This window comes from Bidens hawaiensis, unplaced genomic scaffold (genome assembly GCF_021521415.1).
Source record: "Bidens hawaiensis isolate Kalapana, Puna unplaced genomic scaffold, B.hawaiensis_p1.1 tig00010467_1, whole genome shotgun sequence".
NCBI lineage: Eukaryota > Viridiplantae > Streptophyta > Magnoliopsida > Asterales > Asteraceae > Bidens > Bidens hawaiensis.
In genome coordinates, this window is record NW_027491799.1 from 850,414 (window position 1) to 873,219 (window position 22,806).

General features: G+C 35.0%; 4 protein-coding genes and 1 pseudogene across 4 annotated transcripts; 3 read left to right on the forward strand and 2 right to left on the reverse strand.

The window, feature by feature from the left end:
• The first annotated feature begins 696 nt into the window (after window positions 1-696).
• On the forward strand, window positions 697-5,187 carry LOC143535395 (pumilio homolog 23-like). Its single transcript, XM_077029660.1, has 10 exons — window positions 697-797; window positions 2,201-2,427; window positions 2,516-3,182; window positions 3,251-3,400; window positions 3,478-3,621; window positions 3,698-3,817; window positions 3,893-4,078; window positions 4,160-4,308; window positions 4,419-4,601; window positions 4,686-5,187. Exons 2-10 carry the CDS (start codon window positions 2,225-2,227, stop codon window positions 5,185-5,187), a joined length of 2,304 nt encoding a protein of 767 aa, XP_076885775.1. The 5' UTR covers window positions 697-797; window positions 2,201-2,224.
• Window positions 5,188-6,808: 1,621 nt separating this feature from the next.
• Window positions 6,809-7,189, reverse strand: LOC143535396 (RING-H2 finger protein ATL60 pseudogene; annotated as a pseudogene).
• A 1,209-nt stretch (window positions 7,190-8,398) lies between these two features.
• On the forward strand, window positions 8,399-10,593 carry LOC143535397 (uncharacterized). Its single transcript, XM_077029661.1, has 5 exons — window positions 8,399-8,523; window positions 8,643-8,695; window positions 9,292-9,329; window positions 9,422-10,045; window positions 10,128-10,593. Exons 1-5 carry the CDS (start codon window positions 8,451-8,453, stop codon window positions 10,591-10,593), a joined length of 1,254 nt encoding a protein of 417 aa, XP_076885776.1. The 5' UTR covers window positions 8,399-8,450.
• Window positions 10,594-12,629: 2,036 nt separating this feature from the next.
• On the forward strand, window positions 12,630-15,219 carry LOC143535369 (26S proteasome regulatory subunit 7 homolog A). The gene is made up of 10 exons (XM_077029647.1): window positions 12,630-12,786; window positions 12,896-12,977; window positions 13,323-13,414; window positions 13,503-13,580; window positions 13,665-13,726; window positions 13,824-13,968; window positions 14,051-14,269; window positions 14,351-14,532; window positions 14,625-14,800; window positions 14,884-15,219. The coding sequence occupies exons 1-10, from the start codon at window positions 12,700-12,702 to the stop codon at window positions 15,039-15,041; spliced, it is 1,281 nt and encodes a 426-aa protein (XP_076885762.1). The 5' UTR covers window positions 12,630-12,699; the 3' UTR covers window positions 15,042-15,219.
• Window positions 15,220-17,889: 2,670 nt separating this feature from the next.
• LOC143535346 (uncharacterized protein C630.12-like) lies at window positions 17,890-22,733 on the reverse strand. Its single transcript, XM_077029627.1, has 13 exons — window positions 22,554-22,733; window positions 20,830-20,885; window positions 20,561-20,743; window positions 20,348-20,483; window positions 20,148-20,244; window positions 20,005-20,064; window positions 19,809-19,909; window positions 19,700-19,734; window positions 19,560-19,617; window positions 19,392-19,466; window positions 19,156-19,304; window positions 18,374-18,619; window positions 17,890-18,274 (listed from the first exon to the last, which is right to left on the reverse strand). Exons 1-13 carry the CDS (start codon window positions 22,662-22,664, stop codon window positions 18,022-18,024), a joined length of 1,560 nt encoding a protein of 519 aa, XP_076885742.1. The 5' UTR covers window positions 22,665-22,733; the 3' UTR covers window positions 17,890-18,021.
• Window positions 22,734-22,806: the final 73 nt, after the last annotated feature.

A 22,806-nucleotide genomic window follows, 5' to 3' on the forward strand; every position in this document is an offset into this window, starting at 1 on the left:
TATATCAAGAAAACAATGGAGGAAAGACGTGGGGCCGGGATTTACAATATATCTAGTTATATTTATAAAATAAAAAACATTAATTATATTAAACATCAAAAATAAAAAATAAATTCACGTCACCAATCCACGCCAACATAAAAAAAAAGATAAAAAAATTTCTCATTAAAAAAAAGCTAAAAAATCATGCTAAAACCTATAATTTAATAAAATACGAAAGTTAAAGTACTTGATTGAAACACTTTTTAAACTTAGTGACCTAACTAAAACACTTTTTAAACTTGGTTACTATTTTATAAAGCTACATAAAGGTGCACAAAATACCCTATTATGGATCCGACCAAAAACCACTTCCAACCCGTACCTGACTAGCGGGTACGACCCGGTATTGGGTTTCACCTCGGACCTGTACTTGGAACTGGTTCCACCTTTACCCCGTCAAACCCAACCCGACCATACCCGAAACCCAAAAAAAAACCCGGAAAACCGGTCAAATACCCAACTATACCCGGAACCACTTCCTACCAACTCGGTTTTAACTTTTATTTACCATACTATCCGGTTTCGGTTTCTAAAAATACCCGGTGTGTGCACCTCCAAAGTTACCCACTAAAAATTACTTATATACACATAGGCCCATATAAATGGGCTATAAGCCATTGGGCCAATTCATTTTAACCAGTTTATCAATCACAAAACCAGCCTTCATCGTCTCCTACACACCTCTTGCAGGCTTGCAGCCGCTGCGTTCTGAACTCTGAAGCTTACTTGCTCAGCTGCTAATAACCGCCGTTAATGTAATCACATACAACTCTCTTTTACTGTTTTACATTAACGTTTCACTGCTCACTGTTTCTATTCGTTGATGCTCAGTTTATTATATATTAAGGTTATACGTAACTTTTTAGGGTTTAATACTTTAATTGATACTTATGAATACTATCATTCTATGCTTTATACGCAATTGTTAGGTTGTAGAAATAATAATCCACAATCTACAGTTTAATTGAATTATATGCTTGTTTGTTTCGAAAACTGTATTTCTCGCCGCGTGCTTGTGCTTGTCTTATAGCGTACGTTTATAGGTTTGTAAACGAACCGAACGCACATGAACATAAACGTATAATTGAACATAAATCATAATGATGTTTTCATGTTTGTTTAGTAAGGAAACGTGCGTGTTCATGTTCGCTTCAATTAAAACCTAAAAACGAACACGAACAAACTTAAATGAATGTAATAGAACAAACATAAACGAAAGCCAAGTGTATGTTATACACACACGTATAATTTAAATGAGTTCCTTTTATGTTTATATTTTTATAAATATAACTATAACTGCGTACATTTTAATTAAAATTTAAACGAACGTAAATGACGAACGTAAATGTACAAACAAAACGTGTTTTTGCATTCTTTATTTTTAGTTAAATGAACACAAAAATTTGTTCATGTTCGTTTGTTTATTAAATAAACGAACATAAACGAACTTCCTGCCGAACGGTTTATGAACGTTCGGTTTGTTTACAGTCCTATACCGTTATTCCTTGTAGAAGTAGAGTATAATAGCTTTAGCTAGGGTTTACTAATGTTGCGAGCAGGTTCAATTTGTGCAATAGATAGTTAGAAACTTCAGCCAGGGTTTATATATGTTTTTAATTATTTATATATGCAAAATTCTTAAACAGGCCTAAGCTCGGCTCAAGAGTTCGTATAGTATCTTAAATGAGCCAAAGCTCTGCTTGAGCTTGGCCGAGCAATGTGAAATTAATACCTAGAAGTCTGAAAGAGGCAAAACTAAAAAATTGATAAGGCTCGTTAAGGCTTAAGTTTGAGCTTGATAACTAAACATGCTTTATTGAGGCTCGGGTTTGGCTTACTTTGGGCTTTATATCGATATGAGCTTGAGTAGCTAGTGAGCGGCTCGACTCGTTTGCACCTTTAATGTCTACACAGAACCAAGTTAGGAACCAACTTCTTTAAAATGGAGTTGGAGTTACACATTGTGGTTGTGAGTTATTGAAATGCAGTTTTTTTAACAAGAGTTGGGATATATAGACCTCTGTGTCTTTTTGTTTGAAAATTCAGGCTCACAAACACCACTGTAATTTTTTGGTTATATTTCACTTCTGTCTAGGATATGCATTTAAGACCTGTACACGTTTCATTTGGCCTGACCCAATTTTTTGGCTCCTTTTAGCGAGAGTTTCTGGATTTTCCGTTGATGGTTGCTATTGGCTCAAAAGCTCTTCCATTGAGAAGACCTAGAAACTGTGATTCAGTAACCGAAAGAAGAAGAAACATGGGTAGGAAATCAATGAAGAAAAGTAAAGGTGGTGAATCTGGTGGCGCAAGCAGTGAAACACACAATAACAAACAATACCCGGACAATCAAGAATCTTCTGTGCCACACACATCATTTTTAAGGTTTGAACACTTCTTCAGTTCTTTGTACCCATTTTTTCTCGTGCAACATAAATTCTACGAGTGTAATATACGCTGTGATGTGTTTTAGACAACAGGTTGATCCAGAAACCGCAAAATACTTTGCAGAGATTTCGAATGTTATTGAAGGAACTGAAATCGATATGGAAGAAAGATCATCCATTTGTGGCAATGCTTTGGAAGAAACGAGAGGGAAAGAAATAGAACTTGCAACAGATTATATCATAAGTCACACTCTGCAAACACTTCTTCAAGGGTGTGATTTAGACCAACTTTGTACCTTTTTACAAAACTGTTCAAAAGATTTCCCTCAAATTGCAATGGATAGATCTGGATCACATGTAGCTGAAACAGCTCTCAAGTCTTTAGCTGCACATCTTCAAGAAAACGGGAACCAATCGCTTATTGAAGTGACTTTGAATGATATTTGTCGGGCGATTGTTGCTAATTCCATTGATGTGATGGTTAATTGTCATGGGTCGCATGTCATTAGAAGTCTTCTTTGTCTTTGTAAAGGGATGCCATTAGATTCATCAGATTTTCACTCTAAGAAGTCATCTGCTGCACTTGCACAACGGTTGAATTTCAAGTGTTCTCGGTCAGATAGAATTGGGTCCCATGTACTGCATCAGGGGTTCCCTGATATGCTAAAGTTTCTTGTGTCAGAGATACTTAAAGCTGCTAAAAAGGATATTGAAATCCTGCAAGTTGATCAATATGGCAGCTTGGTTTTACAGGTACGTTTTATGTTCATATCACCTTCAATGTATAATGTGTTTGATTTTCTGTTGTAATTATATGGCAGACTGCTTTGAAGTTATTGGTTGGATATGATGAAGAGTTAATGCATGCAATTCCAGTTGTTCTTGGCTGCAAAGGGAATAATATAGACAACAATATTGTCAAAAGACTTTTGAGTTTAATGAAAGAAACTGCTTTTAGTCACCTGATGGAGGTTTGATACTATGCTTGCTGATTTAAACTATTTTCACTTTATAACTATTTATATAATCTTGACTTTTTTATATTCAGGTTATTTTGGAAGTTGCTCCTGAAACCTTGTACACCGAGTTGTTAACAAAGGTTTTCAAAAATTCTTTATTTGAGATGTCTTCTCACCACTGTGGGAATTTTGTTATCCAAGCGTTAATTTCTCATGCTAGAAGTGAGGATCATGTAAGCGATCAAATAGTTCAGGAGTCCAATTATTATAAAGTTTTGAATGAAAATATAATCTTTTTGTAATATCTAGGTGGAGCTGATCTGGAAGGAACTTGGTACAAAATTTAAGGATGTTTTTGGAATGGGAAAATCTGGTGTTGTTGCTTCTCTTCTTGCTGCATGTCATAGGCTCAATACTCATGAACAGAAAGTATGCAACTTTAGAAAAGATACTTTGGTTTTATCATTTCTTAATCATGGTTTAATTATATGATTTGTTTTGCAGTGTTGTCAAGCTCTCATTGGTGCTGTATGCATGGAAAATGAGCCTCCTAGATGCATTGTTCCTCGAATACTATTTCTTGATAATTATTTTTACTGCAAGGGTAAATCCAACTGGGATTGGCCAAGTGGTGCTAGAATGCATACAATCGGGACTTTGATTCTTCAGACAGTTTTTAGACTTCCAACTGTGCGTGCCCTTTTTTTCATTTTTATCACGATTATTTTCTAGGATGTATGATTTTTAAATCATTTTGTGTATGTTATACAGGATTTCATTCATGCGTTTATCTCGAGTATGACATCTTTGGAAGAGAATCAGCTCCTTGACACCACAAAGGACTCTGGTGGGGCCAGGGTTATTGAAGCTTTCCTTTATTCAGAAGCTTCTGGAAAACAAAAGCGTAAATTGATCATCAAGTATGTACGCTTATTCCTTTCTATGGTCTCTGTATTTTTTCAGGCAAACCATTACGAAATAAAAATAAATTTGACATCTTTTACTGATTATTGTTGCTTTTATTTTTAAGATATAAAGGCCATTTTGGAGAACTTTCAGTACTTCAATCAGGTTCATTTACAGTAGATAAATGCTTTGACGTGAGCAGTGTCGCTTTGAGAGAAACTATCGTATCTGAAATGTTAGATGTGCAAGCCGAGCTCTCAAAAACAAAGCAGGGCCCACATCTTTTAAGGAAATTTGATGTCGACGGGTACTTTTTTTTATATTTACATTCTAAACTTAAACAATCAGATTCGATAGCTAAAAAGTACATCGTGCTTTATTTTTTTAACAGGTATGCAAAACGACCCGATCAATGGAAGTCAAGACAGACATCAAGAGAATCTGCATACAATGATTTCATTTCTACTTTTGGATCAAATACAACAAAATCCTCATATAAAGAATCAAATTCAACACGTCCAAAATCACAGCAAGAGAAGCTTAAAGATACGAGGAAAGAGATTGATGCTCAATTAACATCTTCTCACACTCCATTCCTAGCTAATAAACCATTTAAATCATCTGGCCAAAAACGCCACTCAGATGGAAACGATGACCGTCCCGGGAAATTCACCAAACATAAAGAATCAGATTCAACACGTCCAAAATCACAGCAAGAGAGGCTTAAAGATATGAGGAAAGAGATTGATACTCAATTAACATCTTCTCACACTCCATTCCTGGCTAATAAACCGTTTAAATCATCTGGCAAAAAACGCCACTCAGAGATTCATACTGAAGACGTTGCGAAAAGCAGACAAAAATCACATAAAAAAAGAAAGCACGACGGCTGAGATTAATGAAGCGTAACCAAAGGTGAAAAAGATTGTTGTTTTGTTTAGTCATATTTTATAAATTTTGCTTCATTTCTTCTGCAAGTTATAATAACTGAAAATGTTCTAGATGACTGGTATTTACATTTCTAAATTGCTTGTTACATATAAGTCGGAACATGAACTACTTTAAGTTTAACACAGCTAGAAGTTTGGTAACTAAACTGCAAAACTAAAACAAGAAAACAAAAATAAAAGTAATCTGTGTTACTCTAGAGCTTCCATTGGTAGACTGAAACCGATCCAAAACTCGAGACTACTTGTTTTGGATTGGATTTGATCCGCTTCGAGGTATTCTTCTAAAGCTCGATTCGACTTTCTTGAAAGGCTTATTTGATCTTGCCTGCAAGTTTTCGAATGTTTGTGGTGTTGAAGTAGCTAAATCTTCATTTTTCGACATTAATCTTCCTTGAACTCCATTAGGGTATGAAACAAGAACAATGAGTGGTATTGAAAAGATAAGAACATATGCTTTAGATTTAGGGTTCATGGTTAAGGATCTTGATGGAGTGTGATGGATATATGCAGATGTTTTTATATGTGGGTGTGGTGTTGTTGATGGGATCTTTGACTGTGTTAGTTTTTAGTATTAGCTGTTATTTTGGTACAGATTCAAAAGGTTGTCACGTGATTAGGCATGTGGTAGTATTATTATTATATGCAATTCTTTGTGATTCCACTGGTTCATACTTTGGTAGTGGTGATGTGGTGCCTTTTGCTGCTTCTATTTGCTCCATTTGTCAAGGTGTTCTCATGCTGCTTATTTTTTTAATTGGTAATATGGAGGATTGATACATGGTTTTGCTTGTTTTTATTTATACTGGACCTGCTGTTTCAAATTCAAAAGTTTTAAACTGGTTTTCCTGTTTTTGCTTGCTTTTGTGTGTGTGTGTGTGTTTAAATTATACTGATTGATGGTCAGAGAATAAATAAACAAACTAAAAAAAACAAATTAAATCTAGCTAAATGATTCTAAATAAATTTGTTTAATTTGTTCTTATCCAGAAAGGTTTTTTTTTTTTAATTTTTATAAATTGGTTTAATTTTTATTTAACAAAATAAGCTAATTTTTAATTAAAACAAGGGTTAACTTGGTAAAGAAAATAAAATTAGATAGCTAAATTAGCTCATCTGTCTTTAATCTATTAATTGGTTATTGGTTTTTGAAACCGATTTTCAGACAAATAAGATGACCAGTTCGCTTTCAAATATATGTACTTGCACTGCTACTAGAGTTGAAAGGCAATAAGCCATGATAGAATGTTAGATACATATTATTAGCTTAAGAATTGCTTAAAACTTAGAAAAGAATAAACAGATAAATTTACACTTTGGTGGATAACCAACTTCATTGCTAGTTATGCAATTCAAGCTTGGTTGCTGATTATGAGCTGCGGAATCGTGTTCTGTACCAATACCGTGCTGGTACGCTCTATATTCTCGTGAACGATCCCATTCCCGCCCTCGAACCTGGAGTTTTCTAATCTTTCATGTCGTTACCTTCCCCACGCAATACATCTATTAAGAAATCTTGTCTTCCGCTATTCTTATGCATCTCCGAAGATGACGAAGAAGCTTGCTCTTAGTTACAACCCTGATGATGACTGTTAGCTCCCTGTCCATCCACCAAAACAGTTACTGATTCATGTTGATCAATCGGCATTTCCAATTGGTCAACAATCGGTTTTCTGCAAACGGGACAACTCGAATGCGAAAGGAACCACATATCAATGCATTCCATGTGAAACCCATGACCACATTTCGGCAACAGCCGAATTTTCTCCCCTTCTTCCACCCTCGATAAACAAATTGCACATTGTAATCCTTCTTTAAACCTTTTGGGATCAAATTGTATAACTCGTAAGGCTCTCAAGAACGAAGCTTCAAGTCCCCGTTGCTCTGGAACGCGGTTGACATTGTCTTCGGTGGCTCGTTGACGCTGGTGGGAGAAGCAGTGGACCATGATTATATGCAGATAATGACGATGAATAGAGCGATGACCGACGCTGTCAAGAATTCCATTACAACTGAATAATAAAACTGGTATTGCTTGTATTTGATTTGGGACACTGATTATTATTTGTGGTAAGTTTAAGATAGATGTGGATGACTTAAGGAAGAAGTTGTAGATAGTGGTTGTGGCCTAGAGATTGTTAGAAATCGTATTCTTCACCGTTTTTATTTGACTTTTTAAAACTTTGAATGGTACGTTTTGGACCTCCGAATTCAAAATTTATTGACTTTAATACAACCACAAGTGGTTATAAATGCTAAGAGTTGACTACAAAACTAGTATTCTTGTTGGTTGCAATGTAGTAACAAATTCAGTAATGGTTCATTGGTTTGCATAATCTTTAATGTTTAAGACTTTGAACCTTTTTTCTAGAGAAGGTTTATTGTAAACTAGATGTTTGTGTTTAAAATAGGGTTAGCAAGATAAGGGTCGGATTCTTTGAAACCCGGTTACCTGACTCGTAAAACCCTTAATTAGACCCGAGTATCAAAAGCAAAAGGAATGAAGCCGTGATTCTCGGCACAAGCGTTCTCGTGCTTAGCAATTTTTCCAAATTATGTCTTTACAAACACAACTTGCTTAGCAACAAACTCTACGTCGCACGACAAAGGAAACACTCCTGTAAAAACATCCGTAGTCGATGGCATTTTGAAGCCAAAACGCCCAGCCCCGCCCCCTCCCCGGCGTTTTGGATGGCTTTTTGAATGTCAGCATTTTGTACACAACTTTTTAAGAGCATTTTCTCACTACTCCCAGGCGTCTTCAACGTGAAAAAGTGAAAGCAAAAGTATCGTTATCTTCCTTCTTCGCCGTGGCCATGTTTATCATCCTCTGATCTTCAACCTGAAACCCTAATCCTGCTCAGACTCTCATGGCGTTTACAGTTACAGTTACAATTACAACTCTCTATAAATCGAATTACTAACTGCATGACCTCCTCATGCCTTTATTAGCTACCTCACAATCTCCATTCCTCTATTCAATCGGACTTCAATTTCATCCTCATCATGTTCCGTCGTTTCTATCCGCCAATCCAAAACCTACCAGCCGGAGGTATTATTACAGTTCCACCGGTCGTCTCACGGTTAATGCAGTTGCCACGTTAGAACCTGTATCTATTGATAAGGAGAATAATAATAATCCACAAACGGTGCTGGATGATGATGATAAACCTAAAGCACTAATTGAAGATGATGATGATAAGGAGTTGATGAGACGTAACAGGATTTCTAGGGCTAATAAAGGCAAGGAAGCTTGGAATAAAGGTGTTAAGCATAGTCCAGGTACTTCCTTACTTGATTCATTCATCATTTGATTTGACTCTTTATGAATTATGTGGTGGTTGATTTAATATTTTAGTCATGTACTTAATGTTGTTCATCTAACATGAAGATGTTTGCAGAAACTCTGCAGAAGATCCGTGAGCGAACACGGCTCGCTATGCGTTCTCCTCAGGTAATTTGTTGATTAACTGAAACCGAACTGAAGTTAACCGAATTGACAAAAAATCTGTTATCGTTATTTTTTGTAGCCTCGGTTAACGGACCGAACCGGTTCATTCTATTTTCATATAGTTCTAGCTTTTATACTTCAATTTCATGTATTTCATGTTTTTTGTCTCCATTTCATGTACTTATACCTCCATTTTATGTATTTCTACCTCCGTTTTATGTATTTCTAAGCAAAAATTTTCGCCCAAGTTTGGTTTTGGTTATTAACTGAAATTAACCGGACCAGAAACTGACAAACTAGACGAATAAACCAAGCTGATTAACCGTAAATTGATTGGTTAATAAGATAGATTAATCGATGACTTCAGTTTAGGCTAATAACCGAACCGAACGTTGCCCACCCCTACTTGAATCTGAATGAACAGAGTCAACAGACAGTCTTTAAGCATGCAGTTTGAATCTTACATGTATGTTGATTACTAGACGTATAGAAATTTAATCGTTGGTTTAGAATTAAGCAAACAGGTCAGTCTGTTTTTGTCGTCTGTTTATCTGTCAATAGTTTAAACCAATTTACATTTACAACATCTGTTCGTGCAGGTCAAGATGAAGCTTCTTAAAGGAATACATAATCAAACGTGCGTCTTTTTAGTTTCTTTTCTTCAATACTATTTCTTTAACTTTTCAATGCTGATATTGACATTTGAATCAACTTGAAAATATTGTGCAGTCAGGAGACAAGGTTAAAGATTGCAGCTGCAGTGCGGCTCACGTGGGACAGGAAGCGGTTCAGCCGTAGGATGATAGCCCGTTGCCACTGTGAGTGGCTTAATCTACTTTCAGAAGCTTCTAAAAAGGGCTTTTGTGGTGAGGAAGAGCTTCAGTGGGACTCTTATGATATTGTTAACCAACAGCTCGGTAAGGAGTTTAAAGAAGGCATTGAGTCAAGAAAAAAGAAACCTGGACCCGGCTCAGGGGTTAGAGCACCCAAAACCCTTGAGCAAAGAAGGAAAATCTCAGAGGCCATTGCTGCCAAATGGGCCGACCCAGCATACCGTGATCGGGTTCACTCTGGCATAGCTAAACACCATGGCAAAGATCCTGAGGCTAGAGATCCAAATTGGGGGACGAAAAAGAAGGAACCGAGAAAAGTCAAACCCGTGAGGGACAGGCTGTATGATCCCAAAGTTAGAAGTCAACAGGTTAAGTCAAAGGCAAGTAGTGGTCCTGTAAAGGCACCACGGGCTAGATTCAAGGACCCACAGGCTAGATACAAGTTAGAGATGATAAAGAATATTAGAGCACAAAGAGCGGTTTCAGATCCCAAAATAAGTGAAGCTATCTTAAGAGCCAAGTGAGACCATCTTTTAAACCACTTTTAGTTTTAATTACTTAAAAAATGTATAGTGATATTAAATAAATGATTGTTTTTTCAGTATTTTGATTGGTGAAGCTCAGAGAGCTGCGGAGGCATTAGAAGCGGCTGCAGCAAGTCCAATGGCTGAGGCTTCTTTAATTGAAACCAGGAAGTTGATTGCTGAAGCAACGAGTTATATCAAGTCCATAGAGATGGGTGGTAATGGATATCCAGGTGATGGTTTTGACAAGCAGGAGATGGTTGAAAGTGTAAGGGAAATCGAGCAAAGGGGAGTGAACGGAACGGGGTCGGTAGAAATTGCAAAGTTTGGTGAGGTGGGTCTGCAAGCAAATGTGAATGGAATAGAGCATGTTGATCTATCATCAACATCAAGATCAACATCAGCAGCATCATCATGGAGTGATTTGAGTTTGAAGATGAAGGCGGTGAAGAAAGACGATGAGAAGCGGGAGAAAGGAGGCAAAGGAAGAAGATGGGTTTGTGGGAGGCTGGTTGAAGTTGAAGAAGATGAGGTTGAGCAATAGAATTAGTAGCTGTTGTTTGTGCATGTATAATATACAGCTGGACAGAAAAACTTGTCATGCCTTTTTTCTCCATGGCCTATGCTTCCATTTTCTATTACCATGCCATTTCAGTATTTTTTGTCACTCATTATATTATAACTTGTTAAAGGCATTTTTATTAAATAAATATAAGTATAAAACTCTATAATCTAACTAATTAATAAAGAAATAAAAAAAAAAAAAAACTTCTAGGTCGACACTTCGCTGTGTTATTGAGTTAAGAGGAAAGGAAAAGAAAATACAATTTTCCTATTGTACCCTTTAAGTAAACCATAATAGGGAGTTAGATGTGAGGGTAATTTAGGAATTTACAGGAAGTTATTATTAAACTGAAATATTTCCTCTTATAATCTCTTCAATTTGGAAGAATGATAATATACTCAAATTTTCCAGTATTTTCCCTCCTTTCTCTTCTTAAAAAATCTTTAAAACATGGTTTTTCCATATTTTCCTCCCCTCCTCTTCTTAAAAGGTCTTTAAAACATGGTTTTTTCATATTTTCCTCTCTTTTCCTTCCTCTCCCCTTGTTAAATGAAACTCGGAAACATAACAGGGAGGACGGAGTGATTGGAGTATGAAGCCGGTACCAATTGGTATTGGCATGAACACCATACCATCGGCTTTTGGTACCAACAAATAATTACCCTCATGGACATATTGAAAGATGTTAAACCATTTAATATCAATACATTTGAACTAATTACTTAAATAAACTTAAATGATGTATGGTGGATGAAGAGGTACCCGTATCACCCATTGAAAGATGAAGAAAAAACGAAATGATGAAAAACTGATGTGACTAGACAAGAAGGAATGAAAGGTAAAAGATGGAGGGAGATGGTAAGAAAGAAACGATAAAGTTACGTATAAGTTAGTAACTAACAATTTAATATATTTGAAGTTAAAACGAAAAAGTTATTATATTTTGTATATTATGTCTTGTTACTATAAAAATACGACATGGGTAAATAAAAGAAGCCACAAAAGTCTTTGGCTCACAAAACTTTAATGCGTGACACATCCTGCAGAACTTTGCTGCTCATGGGCAGCGGCTAGCGTTAGCAAAAACACCTGATTTTATTACTGATTACCAAAATCCAACATTCACCATCGTCAAAAAACCTCTTCCATCATTTCATGCTTTAGAAATTAGCTTACACAACAATGAGTGTTCCAGATCATTAAGGAATTATTATTGCTAGTTTGTTAGGGTTGTTTTGAATTTATCCTTGAGGAAATGAGCGGTTCACAAACACAAATGAACACAAACAATGTTGGTTGGTAATGGTGACGGTGTCATTGGTTCGGTTTAACTAACAAGTTTGTGTTGGTGTTTTCTTTAATTAGCATATTCACATGCTAACTTTATGTATAAATTAATCACACAATACTCATATATTTATATTTGCTTTATAGTAAATAATTTTGCTTAATCTATATGATAAGATTAGAAAAGTCATTAAAAATATTATTAAAAACCTTAAGTAACAAACATAAACACTTTTATAAACCAACCTCTCATCATCAATATATTAAAACTTCTATAGCCCAATCTCTCTTTATTAAAACGTTAACACTTCTGCAACCCAACCTCTCATCATCAACATATCAACACTTCTATAATCCAACCTCTCATCAGTAATCATTAATATATTAACACTTCTATAGCTCAATCTCTCTTCATCAAAACATTAACACTTCACTATAACCCAATCTCTTAAAGTTAAAAACTTGATGAAGTTACTTAAATAATAATAATAATAATAATAATAATAATATATTTGTAAATTTCAAACTTGACAATTAAAATTTTAAACTTTTAAACTTAAAAGTTAAACCCCTTATTTTTCTCGAAATTAAAATAAAAATAAAAATTTATACTGTAACATATTTGTTAAATTTAAAAGTTAAACCTCCTTATTAATATTTTCCAATTATATTTATATAAATACCCCCACACATGTTCATAAATCTCATCACTTTATTCTTTAATCTTGGTTTGCTCTTCAAGAAACCTCTTCTTCTCCTTCACTTTCTCTCCGGCGATATTATTATTATCAATTAACGATGCCTGCCGACATTGAAGACGAGATCAGAGACGAGAAGAACCCTCCGCCTCTAGATGAAGACGATATTGCTCTCCTCAAAACCTACGTAAGAACCCTAATTTCTTGATTCGTTCAATTATTATTCAATTCGTTCGATTTCACACCAGTTTATTGATTAATTGACGCTAATTCGTGTCCGATTTGGTTTTCGTTAGGGTTTGGGGCCTTATTCTACTAGCATCAAGAAAGCTGAAAAGGATGTCAAGGATATGGCTAAGAGGATTAATGATTTGTGTGGTATGTTTGCTTATTAATATTATTTATTATTTATTATTATTATTATTATTTATTATAACTGTTTGTGTTTGGTTAGGGTTTGTGATGTAGTATAACTGTTTGATTGTTTGGAGGGTAGATTAGTAATTTGATAGTAGTTTATTCATGTTGTTTTGTTTAATTTTGAGTATTAATTGATTGACATACACTTTAAGCAAGTGTTTATCTGATTATTGTGAATCCAAGCATTACCATTCGATGTGGTTTGAGGCATATTGTTACACACTTGTGGATATTGTTAGTCAAAGATTGAATTTTTTTTACTGAACTGGAGATTTATGAATTTATTTTCGTTAACTTTGATAGGTATTAAGGAATCTGACACTGGTTTAGCTGCACCGAGCCAGTGGGATCTTGTTTCGGATAAACAGATGATGCAAGAGGAGCAGCCTCTTCAAGTTTGTAGTTTAATGTTACTTTCTTGTGAAAAAAGAAACCATTTTTATTTGTTTTTGTTAATGAATGCTGTCGTGTTTATGCGAGCAGGTGGCTAGATGTACAAAGATTATCAATCCGAACACTGAAGATGCGAAATATGTCATCAATGTCAAACAAATTGCGAAGGTATATCATATTTCAGACTCTGGTTAGGCTTTGTTACGTATAGACCAGTTTATCTGATGTTTTATTGTTTTTATGAATTTACAGTTTGTTGTTGGTTTGGGCGACAAAGTTTCGCCTACTGATATTGAAGAAGGCATGCGCGTCGGGTAGGTTACAGTGTTGATGTTATGTGTTTCTGTAACTTTTTTTCAATCTTTTTTAAAGAAGTAAACTTTAATGTTGGTACTCAATTCTTCGTTGCAGTGTTGATCGAAATAAATATCAGATTCAGATCCCGTTGCCGCCCAAGATTGATCCTAGTGTGACCATGATGACAGTGGAGGAAAAGCCAGATGTCACATATAATGATGTTGGTGGGTGTAAAGAGCAAATTGAGAAAATGAGAGAGGTGTGTACTGAGCAACAATTGCTTTCTTCTTTTAAAAAGTTTTGAACTTTTGTATAATATATTTGTTTCGATACGAGTGCAGGTTGTTGAGCTACCTATGCTCCATCCCGAGAAATTTGTTCAACTTGGGATAGATCCACCCAAAGGTGTTCTCTGCTATGGCCCACCTGGAACCGGCAAAACACTTTTAGCCAGAGCGGTTGCTAACCGAACCGATGCTTGTTTTATTCGTGTGATTGGAAGTGAATTGGTTCAGAAGTATGTTGGTGAGGGCGCCCGCATGGTTCGCGAGCTATTTCAGGTTCGACTATCAAATTTGAATTGTGTTATTATTATTGAACGTGAGTGTAACGAATGGCGATAAATAACTCTTAATTAACAGATGGCACGATCAAAGAAGGCTTGCATTGTTTTCTTTGATGAGGTGGATGCAATTGGTGGTGCACGTTTTGATGATGGTGCTGGTGGTGATAATGAGGTTCAACGGACCATGCTTGAAATTGTGAATCAACTTGATGGTTTTGATGCTCGTGGAAATATTAAGGTTCTTATGGCAACAAATAGGTATGTTTATACAATAACATTTTAAGGTTAAATTATTTTTTAGAATATTGCAACAGCTAATTTGATTAACTACTTGATTGTTTTTATTCCAGACCTGATACTCTGGACCCTGCACTGTTACGACCTGGAAGATTAGATAGAAAGGTGGAGTTCGGGTTACCCGATATGGAAAGCAGGACACAGATATTCAAGATTCATACACGAACAATGAACTGTGAGCGTGACATTCGTTTTGAGCTGTTGGCCCGCCTTTGCCCTAACTCTACTGGTAACATCTCTTACTAATCATATTTCATTATTAGATAGAGAACCTATATGAAGTTTAGAATGACATTAATTGTGAATATGCAGGTGCGGATATACGAAGTGTGTGCACAGAGGCGGGAATGTATGCAATCAGAGCTCGTAGGAAGACGGTGACTGAAAAAGACTTTCTTGATGCTGTCAACAAGGTTATCAAGGGCTACCAGAAGTTCAGTGCTACTCCTAAATACATGGTTTATAACTGATGTATTTGGGGGTTGTTGCAATTTGTTTTTAGCTTTGCATAATTTGGAAGAACATAATTTTATGTATTTGTGTACCAACTTTTATTGACGATGCTTATATATTGTTGTTTCTTGAGGACATAATTTTGTTTTCTTAAAATTCTGAGGATGTTTGCGTGTTTAGACAAGTTTTTGGTCAAATCTGGATTTAATGTCCATGGTTGGTTTATGAGCAGTTTGCAGACTACAGAAGAAGGGTTTGAAGCCCTATGCTGTACTTTTGGTCTTTTGATAGTTTAGTGTTTTTCTCTGCCTTTTGGTTCCGTTGGTTGTTTGCCTACTAGTTCCTTTTTTTATGAAATTTGCAGTTAAAAAAAAAGGGTTGAGTACAATAAGATCTTTTTCTAGACACAGTTGCTATATTACAATAGGTCAGGCTCGATACATTTTAGTGAAGTTAATCTTTGTTGCTGCCTCGTTGTTGAGTCGGGCCTTGGGTAAAATTTCGTATGATATGAAAGTAACCTGTTAAAAGGGGTCTCAGTCCGAAGTCCACTAGGAGAAAGCTATCAGATGAGGATTCGGATCTTCCGATCTTACTCGGAAGGAGAAGAAGGCTTACTCTTATATGAGGCCTCGGACTACATCCGGCCCAGGCCCAAACATTGGGTCCAATCAAGACATACTCTAGAGTCTAGATAAACCTAAGAATGTAAATTGTATATTGCTGATGTATCTAACGTATAAAGAGTAACATTACATGTGGGATATCTTCTAGATATGATAAATACATAACTGGTATGATATGCTAAGGACGAGAACAACGTGTAGCTTGAACGGTAAAGAGAATTTTGTGTAGGTTGTTTCTACTATCAAACGCTGTTAAGGGCAGTCTATTAGGGTTTCCAAACGCTTGTAGCGGCAGCTAGCTAGAGTTTCAGCAAGTAATTTGTTTATGCCAATCCAATCATTACTTTCCTATGGCCTCCTGTCTTGACGGAACTAAAATGACTCCAGGTTTCATAACAAAAATCAGAGATATTAAAGGAAATATTTTATTTTATAACTATTCTTCCCGAAGGAAGAACTTCTTGATATTTACATCATTTTCCCCTAAACGGGGTACTACTCACACATTATTAAGATTACACGGGAAAGAAATTTATTTTGTGGGAGAGAATTCGATATACCCGTGTGTGGGGTCCAATTCACATGTATCCTCCATTATTTCTTCTGCGTGGATGTCACTTTGCCTGCACTCATCACATGCATGCTTTTCTATCGTGCGTGTTAGTTCTTGGCACAATAAATTTTTAGTGGCAGGTCCTACATCAAGTTTATTGAAGACAATTCTCTGCTCAATAGTCATCGTTTTGTACATAACGGTGGTGAGGGGAGAGTTGGTCAAAGTAATAATTGAGCAATGATTGCATGAACATTTTACCACCACACCACTTATTACAAAATGTCCCATTGCTGACGTGTCACAAAACGCCCCTGGAGTGTTATAACTAAACATGGCCTAAATCATATCCACTAGGCACATGCAATGACTCAATGACACTAAGCATTTGCAGGCCCAGATTTCCATATAGATCTTATGAAATAGTAAGAATATATACCAGCCTATATGACTAAACAGAATCAAATCTTGTTATTTTACCACTTAAAATCACATTGCAAATCAAAGTTAGCCAATGCTGCTCTATCCACCAATAACACATAATCAGATCAAGATTCACTCCAGACTCCAAAGTGGCTGGCTTGATGCTTCAGATTCTAATTCACATAATTTAAGGATTATGTTCCAATGACACAACCTCCAAAACATGATAATATTTAATAAAACATATGTGCCTGCTTGTCAATGCATATAAGCCAACAACCATGTTCCTAACTGTTTTGTCACTATTACAACATCCCTATATTTTACTTCATCTTTAACACAACAAATTGTCTATAAATACTTGTTCTTACTTTCAAACTCATCAATCCAACCTTTTATCATGACATTTAAAGTTAGTCATTTAAAGAGAAATAATAATAATAATAATGGCATTACAAGAAAGTGTGCTGCCTTGGTCAAACAGCAGCGGGCTCGTATATATATTCTTCGTCGTTGTGCCACCATGCTCGTATGTTGGTACATTCAAGGAGACGATTAGCACGCGTTCTCCTTTTTTGTGTTTTATTAAACACGTATGCATATATGCCTAAATAACTTTTTTAGATCCGCTACCGATACAGTTTTTTGCTGCTCGCCTTTGTCCGATTTATTGTGGTCTTGGTTACACGTTTACTATCGTTCTTTCGGTTTTTTCGATTTTTCTTATCAAAGAAAGTTGGAATCTTTTTTACGTGGGCCGGAATCTTGGACATCAAGGAACAATGCTAGATTGAAGAGTTTGACATCAAGTTGGCTGCTTGAGAGGAAGTTATATAGTATTAAGTTATTAACATCTTTTGTTTGTTTAAGATCTGTAGATCTTTTTATTATCCAAATTGTATGATGAAAATTCAGAAAAAAAATATATATATATCTTTACCGACTTGGATGCTATTTTCTTATTCAATTTTGTGTATTAAATATTTAAATGCAAAAGTCCATGGCAAATAACATAAAAATGGGCATTAATATGATTTTATAGCATTTTAAATGCAAAAGTCCATGGCAGATAACATAAAAATGCATATTAATATGATTTTGTAACATTTAAAATGCAAAAGTCCATGACAGATAACATAAAATTAATATAATTTTGTAACATTTTAAATGCAAAAGTCCATGACAGATTAAATTAGAAAAAAAGGGTATTACTATAGTTTGTAACATTTTAAATGCCAAAGTCCATGCCAGATAACAAAAAATTAAGTATTAAAATGATTTTGTCACATTATAAATGCAAGAATCTGCATTAGTACATTTTCATTCAAAACTTGAACAACAGTTCTACAACACATCATTACATGTCAGACTTTATAATATGTGAACTTTCTAACATCATTTATCGATCCAATCAGCGAACAGCAACATTATATAAATTGGCACATTAACCGCAGCAACAACCGATAACACCTGTAAAACCCGAACCAACCTCCTGATTACAAATCTAGCATTTGACCTGTTGGTTTTAACCACTCCCAATCTTGAACCAGCATCGGGTCCCGGTTGACCAATTACATCTTGTGGCATTGAAACATTAACCTCCTGTGTTACCTGTTTTTTAGCTGCCAACCGCATTGTAGCATTCCCTCTGAAACACACCACCAAAAAAAATAATAAACATAAAAAATAAAAAATCAAACCATTGTTACTACAAGCTATTGGGTTTATACTTTTTTAAGAATATTACCTTTCTATCCTCTCGGTTGAATGTGAAGGAACGGTCTTCAAGGGTTTTTTAATTAAATGCATTGTTCCTTCAGCATCCCAAACCATTTCATATTCACAGTTTTCATCTTCATCTTTTTCTTTTGTGTTACTTTTGAAAATGCCGAGAATATTACGCACATTTTCACCAATATGTAGGTTAATGTTCAACCCGCTCGTTGGCCACACCAGAATCACAACAAGAGTAATCACAAATAACAAGATATACCTGAAATTTTCACCAAATAACAAGAGTAACCAAAGAGATGTATACAAAATAAACAATTTTTTTAGAACAAATTTTAATCATTGACTTTTTTAATATTAAAAACTTTTTGAATAAAAGAAAATGATAGAAATGCATATTTATTCGTCTCTCCTTAAATAAAAAATAAAAAATAAAAAAAAACTATGAGCAAATTCCATTTATGTATATAATCTACAGATGTGTTTATATTACGTTACACATAACTTACACATGTGTAGGTAGGTAAACGATTAAAAATTAAGATATGTGAAGAAATCAGTTTGATGATTTTTTTGTATGTACATATACACAGGCTGACAGGCATTGTATGCAAGTACAAAATTGAAAAAATATGAACCACTAATTAAATAATTAAAGAGTGATTTAGGTCTGTTCCATTTGTTCTCATAATAACTAATTAGTACTCTAATGAACCTAACTCTATGCGTATTTGTATGTATGTGTGTGTGTGTGTGTGTGTGTGTGTGTTATAATATATATAAGTGAGTGTATGTTACCACATATAAATGAAAGTCTGTGCAGGAAGTAAACACAGACGAGTCGATACGGCATCAGATGCATTTGAAGTTGTAACTTTACTTGCAGTTAGTAACATGAATGATGGATACAAGTTTCCCTGTTGCCAGCTAATCGTCCCGAGAGTATGCTACACAAAATCAATAAATAAATAAAACACAAAACTTTACAAAAATCCAGAAAAAAATGTACATACAAAGATTCAAACGTACATTACCTCTACTACAGCCCCGTGCTTGGCTGTATGAGTAACAGTACACTGATCATGATCATGACCCGACAACACAAGTACCTGCCAATTTACATTTATACCCTCAACTACTTTAGTTACACAATTTCCATCAATCAAGATTCAGTTTATACGGGAGTGACGAGAAAAACATACGGGTTTGATGGATTCCGCTAGTCTGTTTGTTGTTTCTTCTGTAAGATAATTTTGATACCTGCATCAGTGTCATGTTATTACAACTGCATCCTTAATAAAAAAAAAGAGATTAATACAAGGAGAGGGTATGAGAAAGCTACATTATTTCATGGTAACCGGTAGCCCGAGAAATTCTCTGAACAGAAAAAAATGAAGTTAACTTGAGTGAAGAGAATCCATATTAACTTTTATCATATTATTATTTATAACCTGATTTATAATCGCTGATGAACGTTTGGAACCGCAAGAAGTCCAGTCAGGTCGATAGAGTGGTATATGAGTTAATAAGACCCTTGGAGGTGAGACAGAATCTGTGTAAATTTTAACCATATTATTACACACACACACACACAAAAAAAAAAAAAAATTTGCAAAGTAGATAAACGTGCAAACGAGTGTGACATACCCCTAGAAACATTGTTAACAAAAGTCCATGAAGCAGAGGTCTGGTATTGTTGTGATTGACCTGTGGATAACGCATAATCATCTTTTGCTATTTTTATTTTAACAATAAAATAAAAATGAAGTTTAATAACTGAACTTATTTACCATCTAGCGTCTGGGCATCGACAGCAACAAATTCGACTTCCCCTGCTCCAAAGTGATAGTTTCTTGAACCAAACACTTTTTCATAGCGGGTGATAACCTTTATTTAAATCAAAAGACAATGAAAACGAGTTATATATTGCGATGCATTTAAAAAAAGTAATACCGTATTATCATATGGAATTATGAAGACATAAATATACCTCAGGCTTGTGAGAGTAATATGCTGCATAACCAATATCATGGTTTCCTGAAATGAAATATACTCGATTATTTGTAATTCTTTCAAGATTCTTAATGTCAAAAATATGCCTAAAACGATTTAAAGAATCCTGCCACCTGTCACACGAAAAAATGATCTTTAACATCATAAAGTAACAATCTTGACAACAAAACATATACACTTTTGGTCTTACTCTTCATCAGAAAGAACCGGCCCCCCATCAAAATAATCACCCAAAAACAGAACCATATCAGGTTTAAAAGGCATAACGGAAGCTAGCATTGCCCGGCGCATGTAGATGTCGGTATAGAATTGTACAATCTCCAGGGTTAATGATTTGGGAGCTAAACTGAGGGATGTTCTATCCATGAGCTGTTAAGAACAGGAAAATTATGTTAAACATAATGGAGAAATATGTAAATTATAGATGATGTTCTTGAAATGGTGAATAGTGAATACCTGGGATCAGCTATCACTGCAATTTTCACATAATCACCAGGGTTATCGGTTTCATCAATCTAAGCACGCCAATGAGAAAATGAGTTCCTCAAAATAATAAAGATGTAAACACAAGCTGGCAAGTAGTTTATGCCAAAGATAGTGGTCAAGAAGTCAATAATCTTAAGCAAATATAAAGGAGCATTTGTTAGAACTCAATGTGAATAAGTTTAAATAGTTGTGATATACAGATAGATGTTCAGACATTTTGAGAAACTGTGCTTGGTGGCATTTTAATAAGAGGAGGGACAAATTGTGCCATTTAAAAAAAAACAATTTGGAAAAATATATAAGAAGGGGAGTTTGACTTTGGTCAAAGTTAGCAGCAAGAAAAGTCTTGCGGCCCGAATTTTGAACAAACTGAGGCAAGATGAGTATATCAAAACATCATAGCAAGTGATTCAAGATTTCAAGGTATTGGAAAGCATCAAACTCTACGAGTAGGATTTTATTGGGTACGTTTGTTTGTCTTCATCATATTAGTAGAAATGAGGTTTTGACCCACTATACTAAAATTGATGATGTGTTTGTTTAATTAAAATAATTGTATATTAGAAATTATCTTTAATAAGTAGTGTTTACATCGAAATAGAAGGCAAACGGACAAGAAGCTGTGCCGCTACCCCTTTTTGAATTGCAAAACCAAGTCTTTTAAAAACTACATTGACATATCTTGGAGTCATAACATATGATCATCAGCTACTACTGCGTAATACTCGCACGATTTTCCTAAGTTGATTCCAACACTTTGTCACATATAACTTCCTCCTTTGTAGGAATATGCGTTATTTCCATATTTAACTTTGTCTTATCAAACTAATGCATAAAAATGGAAATCCAGCTAAATTCATGTCATTATAAAATTAAGCTAAGATCATCCATCTCACTTTCCTAAAAATAGAATAAAAACCAAAAGTCATATCAAAATTATCCATGTGGAAAAATCTTTGCAAAACAGTTACAACTGGAGGCGCATAAACCGGTTTAAAACTAAAAACCGGTTTGGGTTGAAACAGGTTCGGTTTGGTCAACAAAATTCGAAACCGGTTTATTGTTTCGGTTCGGGTTAAATCCGGTTTCTTGACCGCGTTACGATTGGTTTTGGTTCGGGTTTTGACCGGTTTTCGCCGGTTTCGGTTCAGTTAACCAGTTTGGAACCGAATTTTGTGGAGAAATTACAATTTACAAACCGGTTAATGCACAATCGGTTTCAAACCGGTTTGGTTTCAGTTCGATTTTTGGGTCAGTTCGGTTAACCGATTTATTTGCAAACCTCTAGTTACAACTAATTAAACAGATCTAGGAACTTAAAGCATACAATAACTGCCATAACTGTATGTAACAAAAACCTAGCAAGTTCAAGAACACCTTTATATCAATATCAACAAGAACACCTTTATATCAATATCAACAAAAACCAACAATTTGTAAAGAAAGATTAATGCAATAAGGGTAAACTTATAACATTTCCAAGATTTTGAACTTTGAAGTCAAATCTTGAATGGTAAACTTATACTAATTAATTTCCCATATAAAGTTAATAAAGTTAGTTAATTTATACAAATATACTATTTGGGTTACCCAAAATCTACCATCCAAGAATCAAGATCATATCAAGATGCAATCTTTATATCAAGAAACTTGAGGTAAAGATTCAAGAAAATAGTTTGATGGATGAAATTAATTACCGGCCATGAGCAGGTCAAGTAAGAAGGTACCCAAAAAGCAAACTTTTCACCATAGAAAAGTGTAAAAGCCCAGATGACACACAACACTACTGTCAGATTTGATATATTCATCTTCTTGCTCAAACCCTTGTTCTTGTTCTTGCTTGCAGAGTTGCAGGTTTCATGGTTTTTAATTTCAGATGTGGGGGTCTCCTTTTTCTTGTTTTTTACTCAATATTATTACCGGGTTAGTTAAAAAGAAGTCAAAGTCAAC